Source organism: Heloderma suspectum, chromosome 1 (genome assembly GCF_057233095.1).
Source record: "Heloderma suspectum isolate Gila_16-S chromosome 1, 16-S_ref, whole genome shotgun sequence".
In the NCBI taxonomy this organism is placed as follows: Eukaryota; Metazoa; Chordata; class Lepidosauria; order Squamata; family Helodermatidae; genus Heloderma; species Heloderma suspectum.
Genome location: NC_139458.1, coordinates 339442692 through 339468509, shown reverse-complemented (window position 1 = coordinate 339468509; position 25818 = coordinate 339442692). Strand labels below are relative to the sequence as shown.

General features: G+C 40.8%; 1 protein-coding gene across 5 annotated transcripts in view; it reads right to left on the bottom strand.

Annotated features, from left to right (window-relative positions):
- Positions 1-25818, bottom strand: part of PEX7 (peroxisomal biogenesis factor 7) — a 98633-nt gene that overhangs the window by 67039 nt on the left and 5776 nt on the right. For all 5 annotated transcript variants that reach the window (XR_014786707.1, XR_014786708.1, XM_084827653.1 and 2 more), the window contains exons 3-5: positions 25521-25671; positions 19452-19529; positions 17151-17259 (exon numbers count right to left, since the gene is read on the bottom strand). Coding sequence is in view for 3 of the 5 variants with exons in the window: in XM_084827653.1 (XP_084683779.1) it covers positions 17151-17259; positions 19452-19529; positions 25521-25671 (338 nt within the window). In the remaining 2 variants the exon portion in view is untranslated. The remainder of the gene's footprint in view (positions 1-17150; positions 17260-19451; positions 19530-25520; positions 25672-25818) is intronic.

Below are 25818 nucleotides of genomic sequence, written 5' to 3'. Positions count from 1 at the left end.
CTGAGGTACTGGACTCCTGCTATAGGGTCTGAGCTAAGTTATTAGCAATAGCTTAAACCTTCCTGGTATTAAGGAATACGCTGTATTTTAAAAGTCAGAGATATGAAGTCCAAGAAGATCACAGCAGACCCTGTTCACTGGCCAAGACCAAAGAACTACACAACTAGTTCAGTGCACCCAAGGGAGGTTCGCCTCCACTATCTCGCAAACTGAAGTGAGTTTCCTAAGCAGTTTGTGAAATGGCATGATAAAGTGGACATGCCCAAGCAATATTCCACTGGGCATGCCCAAACAATACTGTGCTTATTTCTTTTGTTCTTCTCAAAATTTATTCAGAGTCTGCTTTCAGTTGGCTCCAAGTTACAAAGCAGCCTTCTCCAACCTGGTGCCCTCTAGATGTTTTGGACTTCAATTGCCATCAGCCCCAGCCAGTATGGCCAATGGTCAGGAATATTGGGAGTTGCTGTCCAAAACATCTGGCGAGCACTAGGTTAGGGAAGGCTGCTCTCGAGTGTTTAAGACAAACTTAATTACCTCAGGTCTGGAGGGGAAAGTCTGGCTCATTAGCTATCTTGATGCCTAAACGGAGGCTCAGCAGGAAAGTAGTTAGCTTATCCCATCAACACCTCTTGTTCACTCTATTAAGTCCTAGGGCTAGCTCTGCTGTGCCACAGAGCGTAGCAAGAAAAATGCAACTTGCTGCCATTACTTGATAATCTTTTCTTTTATGGATGAGAACATACAAGCATAGAGGTGTTCACTGTACAGCATGAGAAACTGGAAGCAGGTTCAGATCTAGGACCATATTCTTCTTACTTCATTCTTAAAATGCATTACTCACCTTCCTCTTTCTATCAAAGTGTAATCCAAGCAAAACCTATCTTCAATATTCCCAGCTCTCTATTCAAACTCCTCAGTGTGAATCTTACACACAAGATTCACTTTTACATTGTATCATGAGAAAAAATTTGCTTTTCTGAGTTTCTTGTTAGTTAAAGTTGCTATATTTTCCTATGTTAAATTCTCTTCTGCAGCAAACAACAGACAGAAACTGGCAAACTAATTTCTTGTATAATATTCCAGGCAAGCCATAAAAGGAAGATTCATTTACTCAAGCCTGATTATAGCACCCTACAGACTGAATTTACTACTAAGGTGGCAAGATATGAGATGTTACATTCCAAAGTGGAATATCCTCCTCATTTTACAACGTAAGTAGATCTGATTAATAGGAAAGCCATGAAGCACATGGCAGTTTTAAATGGCTACTTTTGCCAAGGCTAACAATCTTCACTTGTATTACAGACAGAATATTTTGTATTTTATTCATGGGTCTCTCATCTCAAACACATTTCTGAGGTTTTGTTGTTTAGACATCTGAATGGATATTTATTTACAGGTTACTTCCAGATGACGCTTTTAAAGTGCTATCAGCTTGCCTTGTTCACAAGATTTTACAGGGTTTCCACATGACAGTCATCAGCCTCTAATCTTCCCAAGTTTTCCCCTTGCTTCTCCTGTCTTTACTCAGAAAATCTGTTAATTTTTCAAGGAAAGGAACAATAGCGTAAATGTCAACATGGGTGGAGGTTTGATATTCAAATTCCGGCATTTTGCTGGGGGTGTGATTATGTCTTGTGCTGTGATGTTACTAAGCGGTGTGTTCCAAGGACACAATGAGGGAGTGTTTCTCTGCATCTGGACCATTTTGTTTCTGATATCCATGCTATAAGAGCTCTAATGGATGATGGCACCTTCCCAATTGCAATGTGTTTTCATGGAGCCGTGAGAATTTGTAGGGCAAACAAAATGCAAGACAAATGCTTTGATATCTCCTGCTTCAGTTTTATTTGTAACCACTCTGTGTGAAAATGTCTTTTCTATTTTTTTTTTAAAGAAGTACGTGTGCAACTCTATTATATCTGCATGGTGAATTATAAGCATTCCAACACTTCACTGTTATTCACATTGTTTGCTCTGAAAATACACTGTCCCGCACAGTAAACACTACAGTCACATAAAATGGCCGTAAGATTTACAGTACTGCTTGTCTTTAAGATACTGGGTGGGCTTAAAGTAGTTAAAGCAAGTCTGAGAGGCTGAACAGTTTCAGGGCTCAAAGAATGAGGGAAGCATAGATTTTTCTACCCAGAACAATTACCTAGAGTGCAATCCCAGGTTTTATTTCAGTTGCTACATTTCTTTAAAACAGTAAGTGGACTTGTCACAGCAAACACAGTGGGATTCTGTGCAGATTTAGGCTGTTTCTGTTGTTCTACCCCCTGTACATTAACTTGCCTCCCCATAGGTCTGAATCTGAATGGAACAGAGAGAACACTCACAACTAGATCAGAACTAGCCCTGTGACAGCTAGTTACCAGCAAAGTTGTTAAGAGTTGCCATAATACAAATGTATGCTTGGAACATATAGCCTATTAAAATTACTTAGTTCACAGCTCTTTACTTTTTCTAACAGTAGCTTCCAGAACAATTTTTGATCATCTTTAATAATGTAACTAATAAACAAACAAGCACCTACCAAAACATACTGAAATTTCACACCATTGCCTCAGAATATGAAATCCAACTTTGCACATCTACACTGCATTAAGCTTGCACCTAATAGCTCATCCAGTCTAGCAATTGCAACTGGTACAATGTAAACTTAATTACATTCGTTTAGGCTATTATAAAGCCTACAAACTTTTTAGGCTAAAGTTTACAGAGCAGTTATCGTCTTATAGCTCCTTTTATTAAGAAACACGAAAATGCTATATGCTGGCTCACATGGAAATCTGAATAGCCAATCCTAAAAGAACATAATGGTGCATCTGCCTAAAACTCAGGACTAACATACCTGCAATGCTGGCATAATGCCACATTTTGTGATGTGCTGGCAGAACAGCCAGTATGCCCCAACCTACACTTTTTTTTGTTGGCGCTGCAAATCTTAGACGCAGGCCATTAGATATATTAGAGTGTCTATTCCTTCTTGGCCACAAGTGTCCACTTATAAAAACAGAAACCAATTTTCTACTCATCTAGTCATCTTTAATTGTTAATGCTTAAAACAGACACTCTTACCACTTCACATTTTCAAAGAATGGCATTTTTTGTCCTAACGTGAGTATTCAATGCAGCCCCAAATGATAAAGAGCAGCATATCAGAACGATTCTTAGAGAAGTTCAAGGAAAGCCCTGGACATTTTTCTAACAATTTAAGGTTCTCAGGTTGCTTGTGAGATTGCCAGTGTCTCATATTATCTGCAGCTCCAGATTCCTCAAGTGTAAATTATTTTCCCATAATGCATAGTAGTCATTAACACTGCTGTCAAACTCAATACATAAAATGTTAAGCACTGAATGTAGAAAAGGCATTTAATTTATTCAAGAACTAAATAGCTTGCAACTTTTCTCTGTGCTGATACTCTGTGTGCAAATTCAAAAGGGAAACGGTCCACTGTAGCTGTGGGGAAACTTTTTTAAGAAGACACCCTATTACAAGAAGCAAAACTTAATTATGATGAATGAAAAATACCGGTGTGACTAAATTCTGCAATGATGCAAGGCCACATTTTATTTTCCTGATGCTTGAAATTGCTGGAAGAAATCTAGTTTGTATTTACTTTAATAAATAAATGTAATAAGCACATTAAAGATCAAAATGAATGCAGCACTAAATCCAGTGTCCTATCAGTTAAGGTAACAGTTAGCTGTTATGCCAAGTTTCACACATTTTTGCCCAGCACAGAAGAAGCTTCTAAGTTCCATTTATATGTGCCACAGTGCTTCATACAAGCAAGCACCTGATTTGTAAGGAGCTTCTTATTGGTAAATTTAAGATACAATAAACATTTTGAGTCTATAAAGGATGCTTTTACAGTGAACTGGAAGAACCAACCACAACCTTTAGCTCTGCAGAGTGAATAGCTGAGGGTGATTTGGCAGTGTTGATTATGTTTGGCTGTCCATGAATGTTGGGTGCATCTGGACCTTCTTTACATGATACTCAGTTTTGTTCTTCAGGTAGAGAGAGATTGAGAGAAAAGAGAGAAAGAGAGATGGAGACTGACCTACCTACATTCTAGACAAATGGCACAATGACTCATTAAGCCCTTTTAGCCATCAGGCAGTTTTGTTATTTATGTCATTTCTTTAATCACATTTTCCACATGACTAGCCTTTTGTTGCCAGCCAGACATTTATCAGGCCCCTGAGCCAGAGCAGTCCCTTCCACCTGATCTCTCAGCCCATGTTATCAGTTCAGAAACTGGTATTGACATCATGACAGAACAGACTATACAGATTTAACAACTCCAGGTTGCTATCATGATGTCCGACTCCAAACAAGGGCTGAGGCAACTGGGTAAGCACCCACACGAGTATACACGAATGAATGCAATATTAACAGCTCTGCAAAGTGCTTTGCACCTTTCCAAATGGTAAATGTATTTAATGCTGAATACACATTAATTGAAATGCCATTCAGGCAGGCCCATTTTTTCTGCACTGTAATCTAATTTTCTTCACATCAGTGCTTATGGGTATAATTTGCACAATTGCAGATTCTTAAATATTCAATCAGTATTCATTTCTATTTTTATTTCTGCGATAATAAATACTGAGATCCTACACATACATTTATTGACATCTTGATTTAGTACCTGCTGCAGTAAACAGGAAGCAGTCCATTAGCTGCTTAAAGTTGTCAATGCACATTATTTATATAAAACAGCCATTTTAGAGCTTAAGATTTCATTCACATGTGTGTTTATATATTTTATTTATGTACATATATACACACACTTACATATTTGGCAGCCAGTGTAAAGTAGTGGTTAGAATGTTGGACTGGGAATCGGGAAATCCGGGTTCTACTCCCCATTGTCTCATGAAGCTCACTGGGTGACTTTGGGCCTGTCACAGACTCTCAGCCTAACCTACCTCACAGAATTGTTGTGAGAATAAAATGGAGAGGAGGAGAATCATGTACTCTGCCTTGGGCTCTGTGGAGCAACAGGAAGGATATAAATCTAACAAATAAATAAATATCAGTAGGTAGGGCTTTGAAAAGCAAAATACAAAAAGATCTAATTTAAGAGTAGTTAATTGACTAGCAGTTAGTAGTAGTTACTGGCTAGGAGCAGACTTCAAATGGATAGTTATTTCTTTGATTTTATTGATAAGAGCCAAATGGACAAAATGTTGTCAAGCACCACAACAGCCCAACAAATAAAATATTTAATTATTTTATATTTACAATGCCTTTCATAAGTATTCACCACCCCTAACACCCGCCTTTGACTTTTCCACATTTTGTTGTGCTACAACTTGGAATTAAAATGGATTTAATTAGGATTTCTTGACATCGATCTACACAAAATAGTCCATAATGTTGAAGTGGGGGATGGAATCTACATATTTTACAAAATGATTTACAGATAAAGAACTATAAAGTCTGGATTGCATAAGTATTCACTACCTTTGCTGTGACACCCCTAAATAAGCTCTGGTGCAACCAACTGCCTTCAGAAGTCACATTATTAGCTGAATGGAGTCCACCTGTGAGCACTTCAAGTGTCACATGATCTCAGATTAAATATACCTATTTCTGGAAAGCCCCAGAGTTTGTTGGAGAGCATATCTAAGCAAACATCATCATGAAGACCAAGATGCTATCAAAACAGGACCGGGATAAAGACCATGAAAAGCACCAAGCAGGGTTGGGTTTTAAAAAAATATCCCAAACTATGAACATCCCCCGGAGCACCATTAAATCGATTATTACAAAATGGAAAGTATGGCACAACTGCGACTCTGCCCAGAGAAGGCCGTCCACCAAAACTCAATGACCGGGTAAGGAGGGCATTAGTCAGAGAAGCAACCAAGAGGCCAATGGTAATTCTGAAGGAGCTGGATAGATCCACAGCTGAGATGGAAGAAACCATCCATGGGACAACTATCACCCAGATGCTCCACAAAGCTGGGTTTTATGGAAGAGTGGTGAGAAGAAATCCATTGCTGAAAAACCATATCAAATACCGTTTGGACTGTGCCAAAAGGCATGTGGGAGACACAGCAAACACGTGGGAAAAGGTTCTCTAATGAGACCAAAATTGAACTTCTTACCCTTACTGCAAAACCCTATGTGTGGCATGTTCATTGCCCTGACAACACCATCCCCATGGTGAAGCATGGTGGTGGTAGCATTAAGTTGTGGGGATGCTTTTCATTGGCAGGGACTGGGAAACTAGTCAGGACTGAGGGCAAGATGGATGGAGCCAAATGCTGGGCAATTCTAGAGGAAAACCTGTTTCAGTCTGCAAGGGACCTAAGACGGAGATTCACCTTCCAGCAGGACAATGACCTTAAACACGCAGCCAAAGTTACACTGGAGTAGTTTAAAAACAAGAACCTGAATGTCTTAGAATGGCTCAGTCGAAGCCCAGACCTCAATCTGATTGAGAATCTGTGGCAAGAAATGAAAATTGCTGTTCACCAATGGTCCCCATCCGACCTGACAGAGTTTGAGCAATTTTGCCAAGAAGAATGGACAAAAATGGCAGGATCCAGATGTGCAAAGCTGGTAGAGACTTACCCCCAAAGACTCACAGTTGTAACTGCTGCCAAACGTGCTTCTACCAAGTATTGACTCAGGGGGGTGAATACTTACGCAGCTAACAAATGCCAGTTTGTTTTTGTTTAATTAACCTTTGTGTCACAATAAAATCTTTTGCACCTTCAAAGTGTTAAGTATGTTGAGTAAATCAAATGGTTAAAATGCCAATTAAATCCATTTCAATTCCAGGTTGTTACACAACCAAATGTGGAAAAGTCAAAGGGGGGAGTGTGACTACATATGCAAGGCACTGTATATCTGTGGTGCAACAAGCTAAGAGTACCGTGTAATATGAACACAGCTCAGGAAAGGTCCTATGGAAAAAGACAGAAAATCAGTACTGATTCAGAGGATATTTGAAAAGGTCGCAAGGGAAGGACTTTACAGTGAGATTAGAAAGCACATCTTTCATTCCAGGAAAGACTACAAATATGGCATGTTCAATTCAACTCAATTGCTTAGAATAAGGAATTCCTAAAGAAACTGCAGAAATGAATAAAACTAGGATGAGGTTGTACAACATTAATAAGGGAATCCACCTCCCTTATAGCTTAACACTAAAACCTTTAGCACTTCTTTTAAAGACTTGGGTTAAATGGAAAGGAAACCTTTTCCTAACACATTACACAACTTATATTGTGGATATCAGATAAATATCATCCAGAGTTCACAGATCCATAAAAATATAGACAAGATCTGAGTAGAAAAAGGTACATTCAGAAGTAGGGATATAACAGAGAAAATAAAATCTATGACAGCAGAAAAAATAAATCATAGAATCATAGAATCATAGAATAGTAGGGTTGGAAGGGGCCTACAAGGCCATCGAGTCCAACCCCCTGCTCAATGCAGGAATCCAAGTCAGAGCATCCCTGACAAATGGCTGTCCAGCCTCGTCTTAAAGGCCTCCAGTGTTGGAGAGCCCACCACCTCCCCAGGTAATTGGTTCCATTGCCGTATTGCTCTGACACTCAGGAAGTTTTTCCTGATGTTCAGCCGGAATCTGGCTTCCTGTAACTTGAGCCCATGATTCCGTGTCCTGCACTCTGGGATGATCAAGAAGAGATCCTGGCCTTCTTCTCTGTGACAACCTTTCAAGTACTTGAAGAGTGCTATCATATCTCCCCTCAGTCTTCTCTTCTCAAGGCTAAACATGCCCAGTTCTTTCAGTCTCTCTTCATAGGGCTTTGTTTCCAGTCCCCTGATCATCTTTGTTGCCCTCCTTTGAACCCTCTCCAGCTTGTCTGCATCCTTCTTAAAGTGTGGTGCCCAGAACTGGACACAGTACTCCAGATGAGGCCTAACCAGTGCTGAGTAGAGGGGAACTAGTACTTCCCGGGATTTGGAAGCGATGCTTCTATTAATGCAGCCCAAAATAGCATTTGCCTTTTTTGCAGCCACATCACATTGTTGGCTCATATTCAGCTTGTGATCGACGACAATTCCAAGATCCTTCTCGCTCGTAGTGTGGTTGAGCCACGTATCCCCCATCTTGTAACTGTGCATTTGGTTTCTTTTTCCTAGGTGCAGAACTTGGCATTTGTCCCTATTAAATGCCATTCTGTTGTTTTCTGCCCAGCACTCCAGTCTATCCAGATCACTTTGAATTTTGTTTCTGTCTTCCAAAGTATTAGCTATCCCTCCCAATTTTGTGTCATCTGCAAATTTGATCAGCATTCCCTGCACCTCCTCCTCCAAGTCATTAATAAAAATGTTGAAGAGCACTGGGCCCAGGACTGAGCCCTGCGGTACCCCACTCGTTACCTCTCCCCAGCTTGAGAAGGTCCCATTGATAAGCACTCTTTGAGTCCGATTCTGTAGCCAACTGTGGATCCACATGATCGTTGTTTCATCTAGCCCACTTCGAGCAAGTTTGCTCATCAGGATATCATGGGGCACTTTGTCGAAAGCTTTGCTGAAGTCGAGGTATATGATGTCTACAGCATTCCCACGGTCTACAAGGGAGGTGACTTGATCAAAAAATGAGATCAGATTTGTCTGGCAGGACTTGTTTTTGACAAATCCATGTTGGCTTCGAGTAATCACGGCATTGTTGTCAAGGTGCTTCCAGATGGATTGCTTTATGATCTGCTCCAGAATTTTCCCAGGGATTGATGTCAGACTGACTGGTCTGTAGTTCCCAGGTTCCTCCTTTTAACCCTTTTTGAAGATAGGGACAACATTAGCCCTCCTCCAGTCATCTGGCACTTCCCCGGTCCTCCATGATTTCTCAAAGAGAATAGACAGCGGTTCTGAGAGTTCTTCTGCCAGTTCCTTTATTACTCTAGGATGCAGTTCATCTGGCCCTGGAGATTTGAACTCATTCAAAGTAATGAGGTGTTCCTTGACCATATGCCTGTCGATCTCAAGCTGCAATCCTGCCCCTTCAGCCTGTACTTCGCCTTTGCCAGGGGGGTCATAGACCCTCTTTTGGGAGAAGACTGAGCCAAAGTAGGAATTGAGCACCTCTGCCTTTTCTTTGTCATCTGTTATCATTTTGCCATCCTTATTTAATAGCTGAACAACCATTTCTTTCCTCTGCCTTTTACTATGCACGTAGCTGAAGAAAGCCTTTTTGTTGTTTTTAGCATCCCTCGCTAACCTCACCTCGTTCTCCGCTTTAGCCTTCCTGACGCCATCCCTGCAATTCAGTGCTACCTGCCTGTACTCTTCCTTTGTTACTTGGCCTTCTTTCCACTTCCTATATGTGTCCTTTTTTGTTTTCAGGTCATCCCTAAGCTTTTTGTGAAGCCACATTGGCTTCTTCTGTTGTCTTCCACCTTTTCTTCTTGTTGGAATTGTTGGTGATTGTGCCTTGAGAATTTCCTTTTTTAAAAGTTCCCACCCATCTTGGACTCCTTTTCTCGCTAGCATTGTTTGCCATGGGACCTTACTGATCATTGTTCTGAGTTTATTAAAATCAGCTTTCCTAAAATCCAGGGTACGCGTTTGAGTACACTCGGCTTTTGCTTCCATTAGAACCAAGAACTCAAGTACAACATGGTCGCTTTCCCCCAGAGTTCCTGTAACTGCTACTTTATCCACTAAGTCATCTCTGTTGGTTAGGATCAAGTCAAGGATAGCCGATCCTCTAGTTCCTTCCTCTACTTTCTGTAGGAGGAAGTGATCCGCCACACAAGTCAGGAATTTCCTGGAGGGGCCATGTTTTGCAGAATTTGTCTCCCAACAAATATCGGGGAAATTGAAGTCCCCCATTACTACTACATCATGCTTCCTTAAAACATTGGCTATTTGCTTTTCAAAAGTTTCATCCTTGTCTTCTCCTTGATTGGGTGGCCGGTAGTAGACTCCGACCACCAGGTTCCTTTTATTCTTTGCTCCATTTATTTCAACCCAGATGCTCTCGATGGGGCTACCAAGCTCCTCCTCCTGTATTTCTGTGCAGAGATATGTATTTTTCACATACAGTGCAACCCCGCCTCCCTTTCTGTTCCTCCTGTTCTTTTTGAACAAGTTATATCCTTCAACTGCTGTATTCCAGTCATGAGAGTCATCCCACCAAGTCTCAGTTATACCTATCAAGTCATAATTTCCCTCCTGTATTAAGAGTTCAAGTTCGTTCTGTTTGTTTCCCATACTCTGGGCATTAGTATATAGACATCGAAGACCATGTGCTTCATAGTCTGGCTTTCTTCCTACATGTGTATGAGGAACTACAAGATCATATAGTGAATTAGCTTCTTATACTTGAAGTACAAAGCTCTGCATCAAAATTAATACGCAGGACTGAGGCAATCAGATCGCTACTGCTCTTTGAAAATGAATGTCTTGACTTATAAAACAAACTTAAGGGTTCGTTGTGTTGGCTTATGGCACATCAAAAAGGGATTAAAAATGGTAAGGGAAGGGGATATTGGGGCTCAGATTGCAGAAACACAGTGGGACATAATTTGGAAAAAGAAGCCTTCCTGTCCTGCGCTCCCTCCCGGAGCATGCTCAAGTTCATCTTCATTGCATCGGTGATGCTATCTAGCCATCTCATCCTCTGCCATCCCCTTCTCCTTTTGCCTTCAGTCTTTCCCAGCATCAGGGTCTGGGTAGCATGTAACACCAGTGAAATTAAGTCACATCAACCACACTGTTGATGGGGATGTCAAGTACTGAATATATTATATATATGGGATATATATATATCCAGAATTCTTGAATAGATTCATGTCTACCACATGTGGAATAAGGTGGTCTTGTGAATATATTCAATACTTGAATATATTCACAAGACCACCTTATTCCACATGTGGTAGACATGAATCTATTCAAGAATTCTGGACATCTATTTTCAACTATAAATCACAGATAACCCAATAAACAATACACAGCACACCACTATTGGCACTTTCATCTATTTTTGAATACACACAGAAACAGTTGTTTCATAAAGATCTAATTTTGTTGCTATTAGCAGCAGCAAGGAAGGAAATAGCTCAATATCGGAAAACAAATTGAGGATATACAGTGGGTGAATGGTAAACCATGATCATTTGTTTCAGAACTGGCCATGATCTTAAACCATGAAGTTGGTTTAATATCCTGGCTTGTTTTAAAGCTGGTAACTGTAGTTTTGAGCACACTCCGGGAGAGAGCGGAGGATAGGAAGGCCTGGCGTGCTATGGTCCATGGGGGTCACGAAGAGTTGGACACGACTTAACAACTGAACAACAACAAACTGTAGTTTCCTGGAGAGGACCAAATAGGAAACTGATTAATCAGAAGCTTCCTGGGTTGATTGATCATGACACAAAGGGAGGACTGGAGGGGTATTCCCATCTTTTTCTATACACAATCCAGGACAATCCAGAGTAGAAACTGATTTACTGTGTAGCTCACATGCAATACCTACATCACATTCCATAAACAGCAATCATTATTTGTGGCTAACTGCTTTTCATCAACAGCCTCTAAAACTGTCTAGCTATTATTTATAAACATTTTACCTTGATTTCCATCTGATCTGGAGATCCAGGCCACATGGATAAACAAACAGCCATTAACACAACTAAGGCCAAGCAACAGCAGGATCAGATTCAGCTTATTAGAAGCCAGTACACAGAAATCATTCTAAAAACAATTTCATCTCTAGTAACAGGATTTTTAGCAATCAAGATGAACAAGTTGTTCACAAACTTAGAATTCGAGTTCTCAACGCACTCTCAAGTTCTCTTTAACACTCCTTAACTTAGCCCTAAGCTACATGCTGTGACATGTGGCACATTCTGACATGTTTGGAACGTCCACCATGACTTCATTCCACAGTTAATGCAGATCAGTCCGTGGAGAGCTGCCTGGTCTAGTGCGGTTGGATGAGGTTCCATTTGTTGGGCCCGAGGTCCCTGCTTGGTCAGGTTTGGCTGACCGTGTGCTCACTTGAGCCTTGCTCATTGTGACTGGTTACATCGAGTAGGGCTGGGTCTAGGAGATAATTAATTCCTCGTTAAAATTACTTCTTAAACTCCCTTCGGTTTCAAAATGGCTGTGCCGTATGGCATGGAGGAGAACGCCCAAAGTCTCTTGGAAGCATGGAGCAAGTTGTATGGCTCTTGGATTCCCAGCTTATAGTTAATAATGGTTCCAACACAGTATATTCTGGGCTTTAAAACATTGTAATATACATACATTATGCAATTTAAGCATATGAGCATATATTTCCTTTTGTGCATCATTATTTCACTTCTGCTAGTCACAGAAAAGGCCAAGAAGATATCTATCTATCTATAACAAAAGTGTTCTCAGAGTAACAAAAAGCAAATAAAAAATTAAAACATCAATTATATATTATTATTAATTACATTTCTGTACCGCCCCGTAGCCAAAGTTCTCTGGGCAGTTTACAGAAGGTAAAACATTAAAATACAATACACTAAGTTTAAAAGCCATTTGCATAAAAGCACACAGACATTACACACAAACAATATATAACTAAGAACAACTTTAAACAGTTAGTCATAACTAAAGACACATCCAGGACTGATTAAAACTCATCCTGTGCTGCCAAATGCCTGGGAAAAAAGATAGGTCTTAACCTGGCTCTGAAAACATAACCATGTTGGTGCCAGGCAGACCTCATCAGAGAGCTGGTTCCACAGACAGAGGGACACTACTGAGAAGGCCCTCTCCCTCATTGCTGCCTTCTGAGCTTCCCTTGAAGGAGGCACCCAGAGGAGGACCCTAGATGCTGAATGCAGGGTATGGATAGGTTCATCTCAGAGGAAGTGTGCTGCCAGGTATTGTGACCCTGAGCCGTGTAGTACTTTATAGGTTAAAACCAGCACCTTGACTTAAGTTCAGGAGCATATAGGCAGCCAGAACAAGCGGGCCAGAGTTAGTCTTATACAATCTACTAGTCAGGTCCATGAGCTAGTTAATCTATAGGGAATGGCCCCAGCCTCCCTGAAGGAGGTGGAAGTGCAAGTACTCCTGAAGATACTTTATTTGGAACCAGAAAATCTTAATGATGATAGTTCAGTGGCAAATGCCCCTTTCTAGGCAAGATACCTGAACAGGTGGTGGCCCATAACCTCAGGTGCTCTTGGATGAATCTAGTTTTCTGAACCCATTTCAATCAGGTCAGGACTGGTTTTGGCACAGAAATCACCTTCATCACCCTGTGGGATGACCTTTGTCGGAAGAGAGACAGTGGCGTGTGACCCAGTTCATTCTCCTTAATCTCTCGACAGCTTCGGAGATCATCATCTATGAGATACTTCTTGGGAGGCTGTCAGTTTGGGTATGGGTGGTACTACATTGCAGTGGTTCCACTCATAACCTGAATAGCCGTTACCGGAAGGCCATTGTTATATTGACCTTATAAAACCCTGCATGGCTAAAGACCTTGATATGTGAAAGATCACCTCCTCCCATAGGTACTTACTCATATCTTAAGATTGTTAACAGAGGGTCTTCTCCAAAGACCCCCCTCAATCAGAAGCGCAGGGGGTGGCTACACAAGAGGGCTTTCTCTGATGTGGCCCCCAGTTATGGAATTCTCTCCCCTCTGACACCTACATTGACATCTTTTGGGTGCCAGGCAGATACTTTTTTTTTTTATTATCATCCCAGGCTTTTAAAATGTCATTGTTTGTAATATTTTAATTCACTTGATATTACAGAAATATTGATTAATATTTTAAAGAGTGTTTCAGCCCTATGTGATTGCTCGCTTGCTTGTTTTGCTGTATTGATTGATACAATGTTTGTGCTGCTTTTTATTTGATTTTAACATTTGATTATATACTTTTGTTTTAATATTTTATTTACTGTTCGTTGCTCTGAGAATATTTTTGTTATAGAGCAAGACAGACAGACAGAGTCTTGGCCTTTTCTATGACTAGCAGAAGTGGAGTATGTTATGCACAAAATGAAATATATGCAAATATGCTGGAGGGAGCAATCCTATGGCCGCTAGTCAGTGGCTAGACGGCCATTGTATATGTGGGTTTCTGGGAACTGACCTTGGAGCCTGTGCTCTAAGGCTGGTTCCCAGAGAACCGACCTTCCCCGCCTTCCATGCTTCCTTGCAAGCAGCGCAGAATGGCCCTGCACGCTGTGCTCGGAAGAGGAGCATGGAGCAGCCAAAATGGGGCATTCTGTGGCGGGGAAGGAGGAAATGCCGGTATCACACATCCTATGTGTTGTACGGCAGCCTCCTCCCCCGCTGCGCCTTCCCAAAATCGGCTGTCTAGCCTCAAATGCAGGGCAGGAGAAGCACAGAAGGAATAATCCCCTCTGTGCTTCTCCTGCCCTGCAATTGGATAGGAGTCGCCTCTGAGTTCGGAGGCGGCCACCTATCCCCATAGGATCGTGCCCTGAGTTGCATAATATATTACAAAATGTTAAAAGGACAGAATATACTGTTTTAGAACCACTATTAGATGTGGGTTGGGATCCCAAGACCTATAAAACTAGCTCCACACTTTGGGTGTATATGTTGCTATCAGAAACCCTCCATGCCACATGGCATAGCTCTTTAGAAATTGGTGGGGGTTTAAAAAGCAGTTTGAAATATGGAACAAGGGCCTCCTACTTAAACGAAAACAAAATCACCCTAGGCATGCCTTAAGTAGCTCTTTGGATCCCAGCCATTGTCAACATTGGTGACCAAATACAGTTCTAGTTATATGTCCCAGTGTTCTGACCTAGCACACCTGTTCTTAAAAGGAAAGCCTAGAGAAGGAAAAATACATTTCGTCCCTTTCCATATTCGGTAATGACTAGTCAATAACACAGTGTACCAAAGTAGTCATTTCGCACTCCTTTCCTTTCTGGTCTGGTTTATCCTTCCCAGACATTAGGTAAGCTGATGGGCAACAGCAGCAGGTAAAAATGATAATTCATTGTTTGAAATGTTTCTTACCACTGCGCAATGATAAATCTCTCTAGGAATTTTCCTCCTGAACAGAACTGTGTGCTAAGACACAATATAGCATTTTCTAAAAGTAAGGCCTATAATGGGTACAGCTGGGTTGGTATACTAGCCCAACCCCTGAAGCTCTGTAACACATGGTCTAGCAAAAACTAAGAGCCTTTGTAGCTTAGCAAAGTTTAAAGCACTCCTTTCCAGCAAGCTACAGCAACTGCTGGCCTGGAATACCAATAAAAGCACTGGCCATGAGATATCAGTATTCTACCTCTGTGTGATGAATCTTGTTCTTTCTATAATGTGTTTCATTAATCAAAAAGATTGAAAAACTGTCTTGTTAAAGATTCCTTAAAGGGTCAGTCAAAAGGAATGAAAAGTTTAGTTTAATGCACCCATTTCATTAGTCAGTTTTGGATCTATCTAATGTTTTCAGTCCAGCGGCACTGTCTTGTGAAAGGGCATTCATTTCTCTGCCGTTTTACATCTGCAAGGACCTTGACTTCAAAGAGTCTTGCCTGCTCTTACTAGGGGTCAGCTCGTGGGGAGACTAATGGAAGGACAGAACCTAGTGAAATGCAACAACATACATACATCTTGCAGTTCAAGCTTCTTTCTAGGTATGCAACAAGTAAAATCGCTGTGTACGGCTGAGGCCCAAAGCATGCTGTCTTATCCTTTTTGATTAAGATCAATAAGACTGACTTCCAAATAAGTATGTTCAGGAGCAGAAAGGAAGATGCATTACTCCATACTGTTAAATGGCTTTACACTTGAAAGAAAAACCCGGCTGACCTATCCATCTGGTCCACAGAAGAGAAATGGTCATGCTGCTACTAATCAAGCAGATGGATCCATTATGCTGCTTTGGTAGACAAAGAAGCTCCACAACATGCTGAACTTGAAAAAACACACATACACACAATCCTTAAACATAATCCAGATTCATGTTTATTGTTTTAACATAAAAAATGTTTAATATGCCTATTAGCAAGTTGGGAAGGAATAAAGCCAATTCAGTGGCCCAGTTCATTCAGCCTCGGGTTTGTTTGCTGCTTCTCCCCTTTCTTCCTCCTCTGCATACGAGAAGAGGATACTGAAAGCATCCACTTTCAATTCAGAACAAAGTATAATTCTGCAGTATGTACTATCTCGGGGAACTGTAATTTGTTCTAACCAAAGGAAATTAAAACAAACCAGGATAAAAATGTGGTTCAGTATCCTGGTTTGTTAACTAACTTTGGTTAGAACAAACCACAGTTCCCCAAGTTTGGCTTCGGCCACCCATCCCACTCCACAACATGAAGATAATATCTTTCAGAGTTCTTGCACGTACTACAGCAAGATAACACATATAAAGCACGTGAACACTCAAAAGCACTACACAAACGTTAAGTATTAATAACCCTACTACTATAACAATACTACTGATTTAAGAGTCACCATCTTACAAAAGTATAAGAAAATGCCTTGGTGCAATAACATGGCCAACCCACTTTAAGCACCCTAATACAATGATGCAGCCAGTCTTAAAACAAAGCAAAACTCTGCTGCAGTGAACCTTTGCACTATAGCCCCCAAACCCTTCTAAAATCATCCTTCAATTTTTAGCTTACCCAAAGAGATTCAATCATTAAAACACACACACACAGCCCAGTGAGCAAGATATGCAAGAAATAAGCAGGAGCTGAAGTAACGTAATCGTTGATTTTCCATACCCAAGGACCACATGCTGCAATATATAATAATGTGCTACCCCAAAGAGTTGTTGAGCTGTTTTTCAGGGAGAGATCCGCACTTTGTGCACATGGATGTGGAAGTATCAGGTAAAAGACATAAAGACAGTATTTATAACTAAGCCCATATAGGCCAACGAGATGCACGAGAGAGAAAGAGAGAGACCCGTGATGAAATGCCAATGTGAAAAACGGCCACCAGCTTACTCAAGCGAAACAACTCCTGATCCATGTAGAGAGACCAAGTCAGTGGTGTTAAAAGACAGCAAGTGAACCTCCACTTCAATTATAGCTATACATTTATCATTTTTGACTTCCACTTGTATACATGTATACCACCACCTGCTGGACAAACCTTTAAAACAATCAAATATAATGGAACAGTTTCCCCTTTTGAGTACCACTACACTGCAATATTTACCTGAGGCAGATGCAAAGCAGCCTGGGATGTGCGGAGACCATATTGTACTATAAATGACACCTTCATGGCCTTTAAAAGTGCACACTGACTGGCCCACTGCAGGATCCCACTAGATAAAATGTAAACAAAGAAACAGCTGCTCATACACTGTAATAGCTGGAGGCAATAGATGAAGATTAATTCACTCACATTAAAAAAGGCTTGTTCTGAGAAATATATACACTTTAACAGTATACATTACTACTAATATGTATACGGGTGTTCATATGTAGGGCAGAATGTTCTATTTTTGAATAATACAGCAAACTGAGTAAAGGGAAGTTATTCCACTAAGTTTGATTAAAGCTCAACATTTGTTTTAAACTCAGTCCTTGTCAGCTATGGACCTTTTAAAACCTAGGCTACAATCCTAGGTGTACTTACTTTGAAATAGCTCCCATTCGAAACACTGGAGCTTACTTCTGAGTAAAAAGGGCTTAGGTCAAGCTTTATATTTGTTTTAATATCTTCCAATTCTTTTTAAATCAGAGCCAATTTAAAGACAGAAAAATGCTCAGTTCAGAATAGGGACCCAAATGGCATTGTAAAGAAAACAAAAACAAAAAAATAAAGTATAGGCAGTTGTTGTCATGTTATCCCCTGAAAATAAAATAAAAAGGTGTCATCTTCCATTGGAACAATTTCTCAGTGTAGGAGTGTGAATCTAAAATGTGCTAAAAATGTGCACCTATAAAAGAGATTCACTATATATCTGAGAATTAGCTATTTTTCCAACCTGCTGGGTGAAGAATTCTCTATAACCTGAGTATTTGAATATTCCTACATCATCGTATTGGAGGCCGATCTCGTTACCACCTTACCCAGTGTGTGCTGGAAAAAATATCACTCTGATATTTATCACAGCAGGCTTTAAACTTCTGGGTTTATTTCTCACTAGAACTTTTTAATTGGGATATATCACAGCATGGGACTTGAACCTATTCCCTCTGGAAGAAATAGAACAGGGCTGGACTTTTTAGAGATAGGCAACACAGTGAAGGGCCTCCTACACACTCAGCTGACTGTGGTTTGTGTGGGCACCATTCTACTTTACCACCCCTAATCAGAAAGCCATTAAAAAGTCAGATTATCTACCTGTGCTTAGTTTAGGCTCCCTATAGCAGAACGAACCAAGAAAGTAACACAGTTCACCACTCAAAACTTGTAGGGGAAATCAGGTGTAAGGAGATATACAACGGATAAGGAGCTGGGCAATGCTTCTTCCCAGGGGGCTGTGACCCCCACCTTCTCTACCTGTTGGCATGGAAGATTCCAGAATTCCCATGTGCCAGAGATGGGCTGTTCTCCCACTGCAGTCTATCCCACTGAATACCTCCCTTAAAACACAGTTAACCACTAGGATTTCTCAATCAGTGAAGCTGTGGAAGTGTGGTAGGCCTGATTTTTAACACAATGAACACTAAGAAAACATTTTCTCTCTCTTTTTTTTTTTTTAAAGTAAGCCATCTTGGTACACTGTCTTCTACAGCCTGGTTTACATATGCGGCAGAACGAGGTGGGAATGAGACATAAGCAGTAAAACAGACTAAACAGTGCAGGAAATAACATTTCTGAATGCTTCGTGGCACAAATAGCCCCCTACAAGTAGAAAACTAGCACAGCAAAGAGCGAGCTGGACTAGAACCTTTCTCCCTGGTGTGCTGGCTTTTTACATTCAAAAATGACATCCCCATCTAGGGGAACAATCTACTCGATCACATCAGGCTACTACCACGTTATTCTGTTGCATGTCCAGACCAGGCCTAATATCCTTTTTATAGCAGCAACAACACCATTTTGCTGTCTTATTATTCAACTCTCACTGTAGGAGCTATAGGTCCAGTTCTCCCTAGTGCAGCACCTGTAGGAATGTTACGTTTCATATCTTGCTGCACCTCTTGGTTCCCGGCAATTCTGCTTCACTCAGTAATATACTCAAATTTACTTTCAGCCATCAACCCATGGGTTTAACAGCAATTTAAACAAAAATCACATGGATAGGTTTGATCAATTTGTCTTCTGCTATACAAAGAACCACATCTGGGGAACTCTCCCAGATACTGAATGAGCTCACTGAATGATACACTTGCAAGAACTAATAGGATACTCCATTTTAATGTACCCAATTTCAACAAATGATTATCTCAACAAAAGAGAACAAGACAGCATCAGCTCAAACAAAGAGCAAACAGAAAAACACAGCTTGAGAAGATCCCCTTTCTGAATGTTACGCAATTTAAATAAGCAGAAGCGCAAACATACCAGTTTTGCCGTTTGATCCCATGATCCAGATACTATTAGCTGTTCTCCTCTAGTCTGGCTCCAGTCAACACTGTAAACCTGTAAATATTGGACGAATTTTAGTTTACTAGTCCACAAAACATCCATGTTTGATCAGTTGTATTTAGAAGGGTTTTTTCTGTCCTGAAACTAATGGGAATATTTGGTATTAGAGAAATGAAAATATAAACCCTCTAAAATGTTTACCAAACTCATAAAAGCAAGCCCCCCTCCCCCAACACAAATGTTCCCTCTTAGTTATCATCAGGGATTAAACAGTTTGAAATATACAGACTCTATGATGCAAAAAGTAACAGTAACGAGTTCATAAAGATTGAGGATACAGATGATCTGTTTAGGTACGTGGTATGACACATGAAATGGGAAATATTTGATAAGTTGGTACATTTTGTATTTATAAAAGTGTTCTACTGCGCTCTTTACCTTGGACATTAGGCATCTCCTCCTAACACAAAAAGCTGAGATGAGCTCTTGAGAGCTTATTTGTTTTCAAGTGCTTTCCAAGCACTTGTGCTCCAGATGATTGGATCAATTTCTGTTTACCTCTATGGCTATCTCCTGAACCTGTGCCTTTCTAAACACCTGGCCAGACATTGTTCACCCCTGTTCTCTATCCAGCTCTACTCAGGTTCACACATTTCGTCCTCATCTCTTCTGCACTCCCTTCATTGTATATAGAAGGAAATGTCCAAACCACGTGATCCCGCAGATATCTGAACACTGTATCTTCCTTTCACAATTTGGATTACCAATTCAAATAGCCGTTAGATCTCCCAGTTTAGATATTCAGCTTTCCATGTGCAGAAGGGAAGAAGTGCACAAGCCCAAGGACTACGTCTGATCTCACCGGTAGGGATGCAATGTCCAGGCAAGGCCCAAGAGATTCTAGTTCTGATGTGTCAGAATTGCCAACCTCTTTAATGCACGGTTCTAAGAGGACTGCTGAAAAACCATTCACAGCATTATTCATAAAGGATGGCAAGACTAGTTTCTGCCCATGTCTAACAATAGTTATTTTATCAGTTAACTAGGTTGCAAAAGACTAATTCTGCACAGACCTGCCAGTATATCCAAGCTTGAGCAACTGAACAGTCACCTCAAATGGCTGATACAGAGGAACCTGGGGCATTTGGTGGGCACTTAACATTTACTCACAAAGCACTGGCTGTTTGTGGCACACCCCTAATAATTGTTTGCCAAGTGCTCTTCCTGATGGGGTGTGCAAAAATACTCCAGCTGCGCATATGGCAGCCACTTCACACACTCATCGTGAGTGTGGAGCCAACACATGAACTTAAAATGGCTGCGGCACACCCTACGTTCGTTTGTATCAGCTGACTGTAGTTTAGTTCTCACTTGTGAAGAAACGCAAATAAATTACAGGCAAGTAGGCAAGTGACTACTTATAAGTCTGGCTTTAATGCTAATGTTTGTATGTATAGCCACGGGTTATCCAAGATCAAACACAAGGGCGAGATAAAAGAAACTCCAAAAACATAACATTCATGGCCTCATTCTCTGAAATAAGAGTCTATCACATTATATTAATGTGATTATATTGCATTAATCACATTATAGTAATGTGATTATATAATTTATTAATTATTATTAATAAATAATATTAATTATATTGCTTAGAGAACCATCAAGGCCAAGGTTGGCTATGGCAGGATTAAAACCAACATTCTTCTGATAATAAAGTGGTGTACAGCATTTATATTAAGATCATTTCTCTTTTATTAGTTGTTATTATTATTATTATTAATTTCATATATACCATCCCATAGCCAAAGCTCTCTGGGCGATTTACAACAATGGTATTGATGATGAAAAAGTTAGGACTGATGGTCAAAGCTGAAAGCTCTGAAAACTGTTTCAGAAATACTATAAACATTAATCAGAAGTGGATGAAGGATTAAATACATTTTTCAAAAGCATCACATGCCAACGTTTACGGGAATATTATATCATATTCCAATCCAGAATCTTTGTTATGTGATTAGATGAACTGGAAGACTCTTCTCCGTATCTCATAGTATACATTCTGCTACAAATAACTGCAGCAGATTGAAACCTTCAGGGCAGGGACTGTCTCACTACTGATATTTGTAAGCTGCTCTAGGAGCCTTTTGGGCTAAAGAGCGGGGTAAAAATGCTTTAAATAAATAAACAAATGTCTCTAACAGATGGCAGACACCTCCAGTTCTTTTGTTTTCTAAGCAACAAATGGTCTAGAAGTGATAAATATTATCCTAAATTATGATTAAAATTACAAATTACCACTATACCAAAATAAGTGGGGCCCTGCAACAAAATATTGCAGTGTGAAGTGCTTCTGTTCAAGGTTCCAGCCACTCCATTCCCCCTCTCCACCATTTTGCGCCCAACAGTCAATCAGCATGCCATACCCACTGAGTGTTCTTAAGTCTCCACTGGGCTGTTGTTGGGGTTCTTTTCATTTGAGTTTGATGCCATTTTGGATTTCTGTCTGTATGTGGGAATGGGTGGAGGACACATGATGTGTTCCAGCTACACTAAAATCTTGGGATTTCACCATTGATGTCTATGGGTCTCTCTTAATTCTACCCTGGGGAAACTGAAAAATAGCTTCTTCATGTAAACCAGAAAGTACACTATCCAGATAATATTCTGGATGTTACACTTCTGGATATCTTTACACTTTTTAATACCTATGTATCTCTTTCTCTGCCTTCCTTTTCCAACCACTCCATTTCATTTTCCCTCTCATCCAGTTTTCTCTCCCCTCCCCTGCTACAGTTAGTAGTAGCTCAGTGCTCAGGGGGTTCTTAAAGATTTTTTGCACCTCTGCAGACCTCAGCATCCCCCCACCTCCCTCTTGTACATGTTCTGGCTACATACATACAGGAGCTCTCCCCTGAAGGTCAGAAACAGAATATAAGATGATACATTATCTTTAGGGCAAGGATTGTGTCTTACATGTTTGTAGATAGGCCTCTACAAATTCTGACATGAGAAACCTCAACCCACAAACTAAGGAGAGGGAAGAAGGCAGACTTCATATTCCGTTGGATTCTGGATATGCACGACTGGTCCTTTTGTACGTAAAGTCTGTTATTTCAGTATCGGGGAGGGGGGAGGGGGTTCTCATTATGCTGAGCTTTGAAGCAGCTATTTACTTCTAGTGTTTTTCATCACACTGAGCTTTGGAGTGGGTAGAAGTAGTTCATACACTTCTGCCTGGTCAAGAGCTCAGCACCACGTAAGACACACTTCACTCCCGATGCAGGAGATAAAGGGGCAGGGGGGAGAGAAATCAAGGGTGACCACAAATTATGGCAGGCTAGTGAACGAGCCATGTTTGTGTCCTCCTTTTTCCAGACTTCAACAAGGTCCAGCTGATTCTGAGGTCATTTTACACTTAAGACTGAAAACTGACGTAATTACCAATAATTTATTTTCTACAAAACCGTAGTCCTGATATGGAGGCTAGGAATCTCAGCACCTACACTAAACAACAAATCCCAGGAGCCTTTGGAGCAAGGCATAGATTGTATCCAACCCTGACTGTCTGCCAGCATAATGGAAACTGCTGGCAGAACACTTTTCCCCTCCCTCCTGCAGCCCCTCACCCCCTAAAACTGCTCCAGAGGGTTGAGGGACCCTCTAGAACAGATCTGTAAGGTGGACCAGAGGCCGCAGGGGTGAGGAGAGCAAGGGGAAGTCCCATCTCAGAAGCCTGCTTGCACGACATTGGAGTTCAGCCTACAACAGTTTAAACTGGAATAAAAATGCATCTAATTGTATGTTTCCCCATAGTGTACTTTTTGTCTGCTCTCATACACACAATCTTAACAGGCAACACGTCCTTCTTTTGTTCCCGCTATTCTACCTTTGCCCAGTCCTATGCTGCATTGCCTCTGACCAGCACAACATAAGGATCATACAGAAAGACAGCTGCCACTTGAACAAGGTGACACAAGGAGCCCTGGCCTCCTCATGTGGTAAGGCTGCAAAGGCCATCAGAGGTGCTGCACTGCTGCTGGGGAAAGTCTCTTCACAGCACACAATGGCTGAGGGGCAGGGCGGAAAGGAGAGAGATAATGCTGCGTCCCAAAGGCCTCAGGTACCATCCCCTCAGTGCAAATTCAAGGGTTTTTTTCATAAGGACGAGATGGGTGGACATCAACCCTCTTCCTGGGCTCTATTTTAAAGAGCTAATTTTATCATTATGAAATACTTACTCAGCAACTTGAGCGTGTACTAGTGCTTTAGCAACTGTGCCACCACAACTAAAAAGGGCATCCAATCTCTGGCAAGGGCTCTTGATTTCTTAATTTTTTTAGTGACAGTACCTCAGTGGTATCACTAAAACTTTCTGCTTATGCTCTGAAGCCCAAGCGGATGCCAGCAGGCCTACCTTCCCATGCCCCCCCCACAAAAAAAACCCCTCGGTGTGACTTATCTGCCATAGTTTCCCCAAAGAACTTGTGCAGTAGTTCCAGTGGCTGTTAGTGGCCTAGCAAAGGAGGTGGAGCTGCATACAGAACTACTGCAAAAGGGAACGATGTGCCCTCTTGCTCTGGAGGAGGAGGCTATCAATGGCTACTCATCCTGATGGTTATATGCTGCCTCCAGTATCAGAGGCAGTGAGGTGAGTTCACCAGTTGCTGGGAAACCTAGGCAGGAGGGTGCTGTTGCACTCAGGTCCTGCTTGTGGGTTTCCTGTGGGCAGCCGGTTGGCCGCTGTGTGAACAGAACGCTGGACTAGATGGACCCTTGGTCCGATCCAGCATGGCTCTTAATACCACATGCTGCTGTCCCTGCACCGAAAAATTGCATCAGACTCTAAGAGGCGTGTCCAAGTATTTTCTTGACTGTCTTTTCTTTTTAAAAAAAGGATACACCATCAATAAGCCTTATGTACAAGGGCTACCAAAGACATTGGATTTGGCTCCAACTAGTAATCCGTATTCTATTCAACTGCCTCCAGAAGTCACCAAATTCAGATACTTCTAAAGGAAGGAGAGAAATCCATGACACAGCAACATTTTTAAAAACAAGTCTTCCCAAAGCAGCACATTTCTTCCTAACCTCTGACAGTTAGCACTTAGTGATTCTTTTTCACTGGGTAAATAAATTAGATGATCAATACTATCTGCAGCAGATAGTAGCTACAGCAAAATTAGTTATAATTCTTGAGAGATTTTTCAGACATTAGGGGGCTAGCAGAACGTCATTGTACTTCAGTGAAAGCTGTACAGCTGCAAAGTCTGCAGAAAAGAGAAGTTACCCATCTTTATAAGAGCCATGAAGTAAGAACTCATTTTACAAGGCAGAAGTTCATATGATATAGGAGCACCACAATCTAATGATTGTTGCATCCCAGTGAAGAAAAATACCTTTTTAGTACAGTTAATGGATTTTACAGGGTACGAAAACTTTTTAAGGTTACTATAATACTTTGAATGATGGGGAAAGTGAGCTTGCTTATTTTTTCTCCCAGTGGACCAACCAAACTATTGTGCTACATACTGTACTACTTAAATATACCATCATTCCCATGTAAAAGCTTAACAGAGGTGTCTAGTTCACTGGGTTCAATGGGACTTAATCCCAGGTAAAGGGTTTATAGGAATGGAGTTTAAATAGGCAAGGCAACTCTGGGACAAATACATAAACTGGATAAATCGCTACAATTTCCAGAGGATGTAATTTAATTCTACAATTATTCCCTTCTTTTTCAGTAAGGAGTTAAGAGATAGCATTTCTCTTTAAATGTCGGAGTGTCTTTTGTTTCCTTAAAAATGTTAATAGAAGAAACTGGAGCAAAACCAATGGCAAGAAACCAATGCAGACAGGAATTAGGAGAATTCACATCACATAGCCAATTCCAATTCATAAAACTGATGGATACAGAAGTCTATCAATAAAGTCAATAACCACCCTTATCATTGGTTTATCAACTTTAAGACAGTAGGCCTAAGGTTTGGGTTCCTTTTTGAAACTATCTCCTGATGAGGAAAAAAAAGGTGACAACATTTATTATACCTCCTGACTGTGCTCCTTATAAACCTGCAGTGGACCTGTGGGTTTTTCTGTGTCCCAGATTTGTAATGATCCATCCCCACTGGATGTAACCAACACATATTCATTGTTCTCACTCCACGTCACATCGAACAAGCCGTCGTTCCAGTCAAAACTAAACCAAAAGCAACCAACATATTAATCCACGAGAAATGGAAGCATGTTAATTAACTGAGCATAATTTAAAGGTACCAGATTTCAATTTGATTTTTTTTGGATACTGTGAACTAGTATAGTGCTATGGAAAGAATGACAGTTTTGG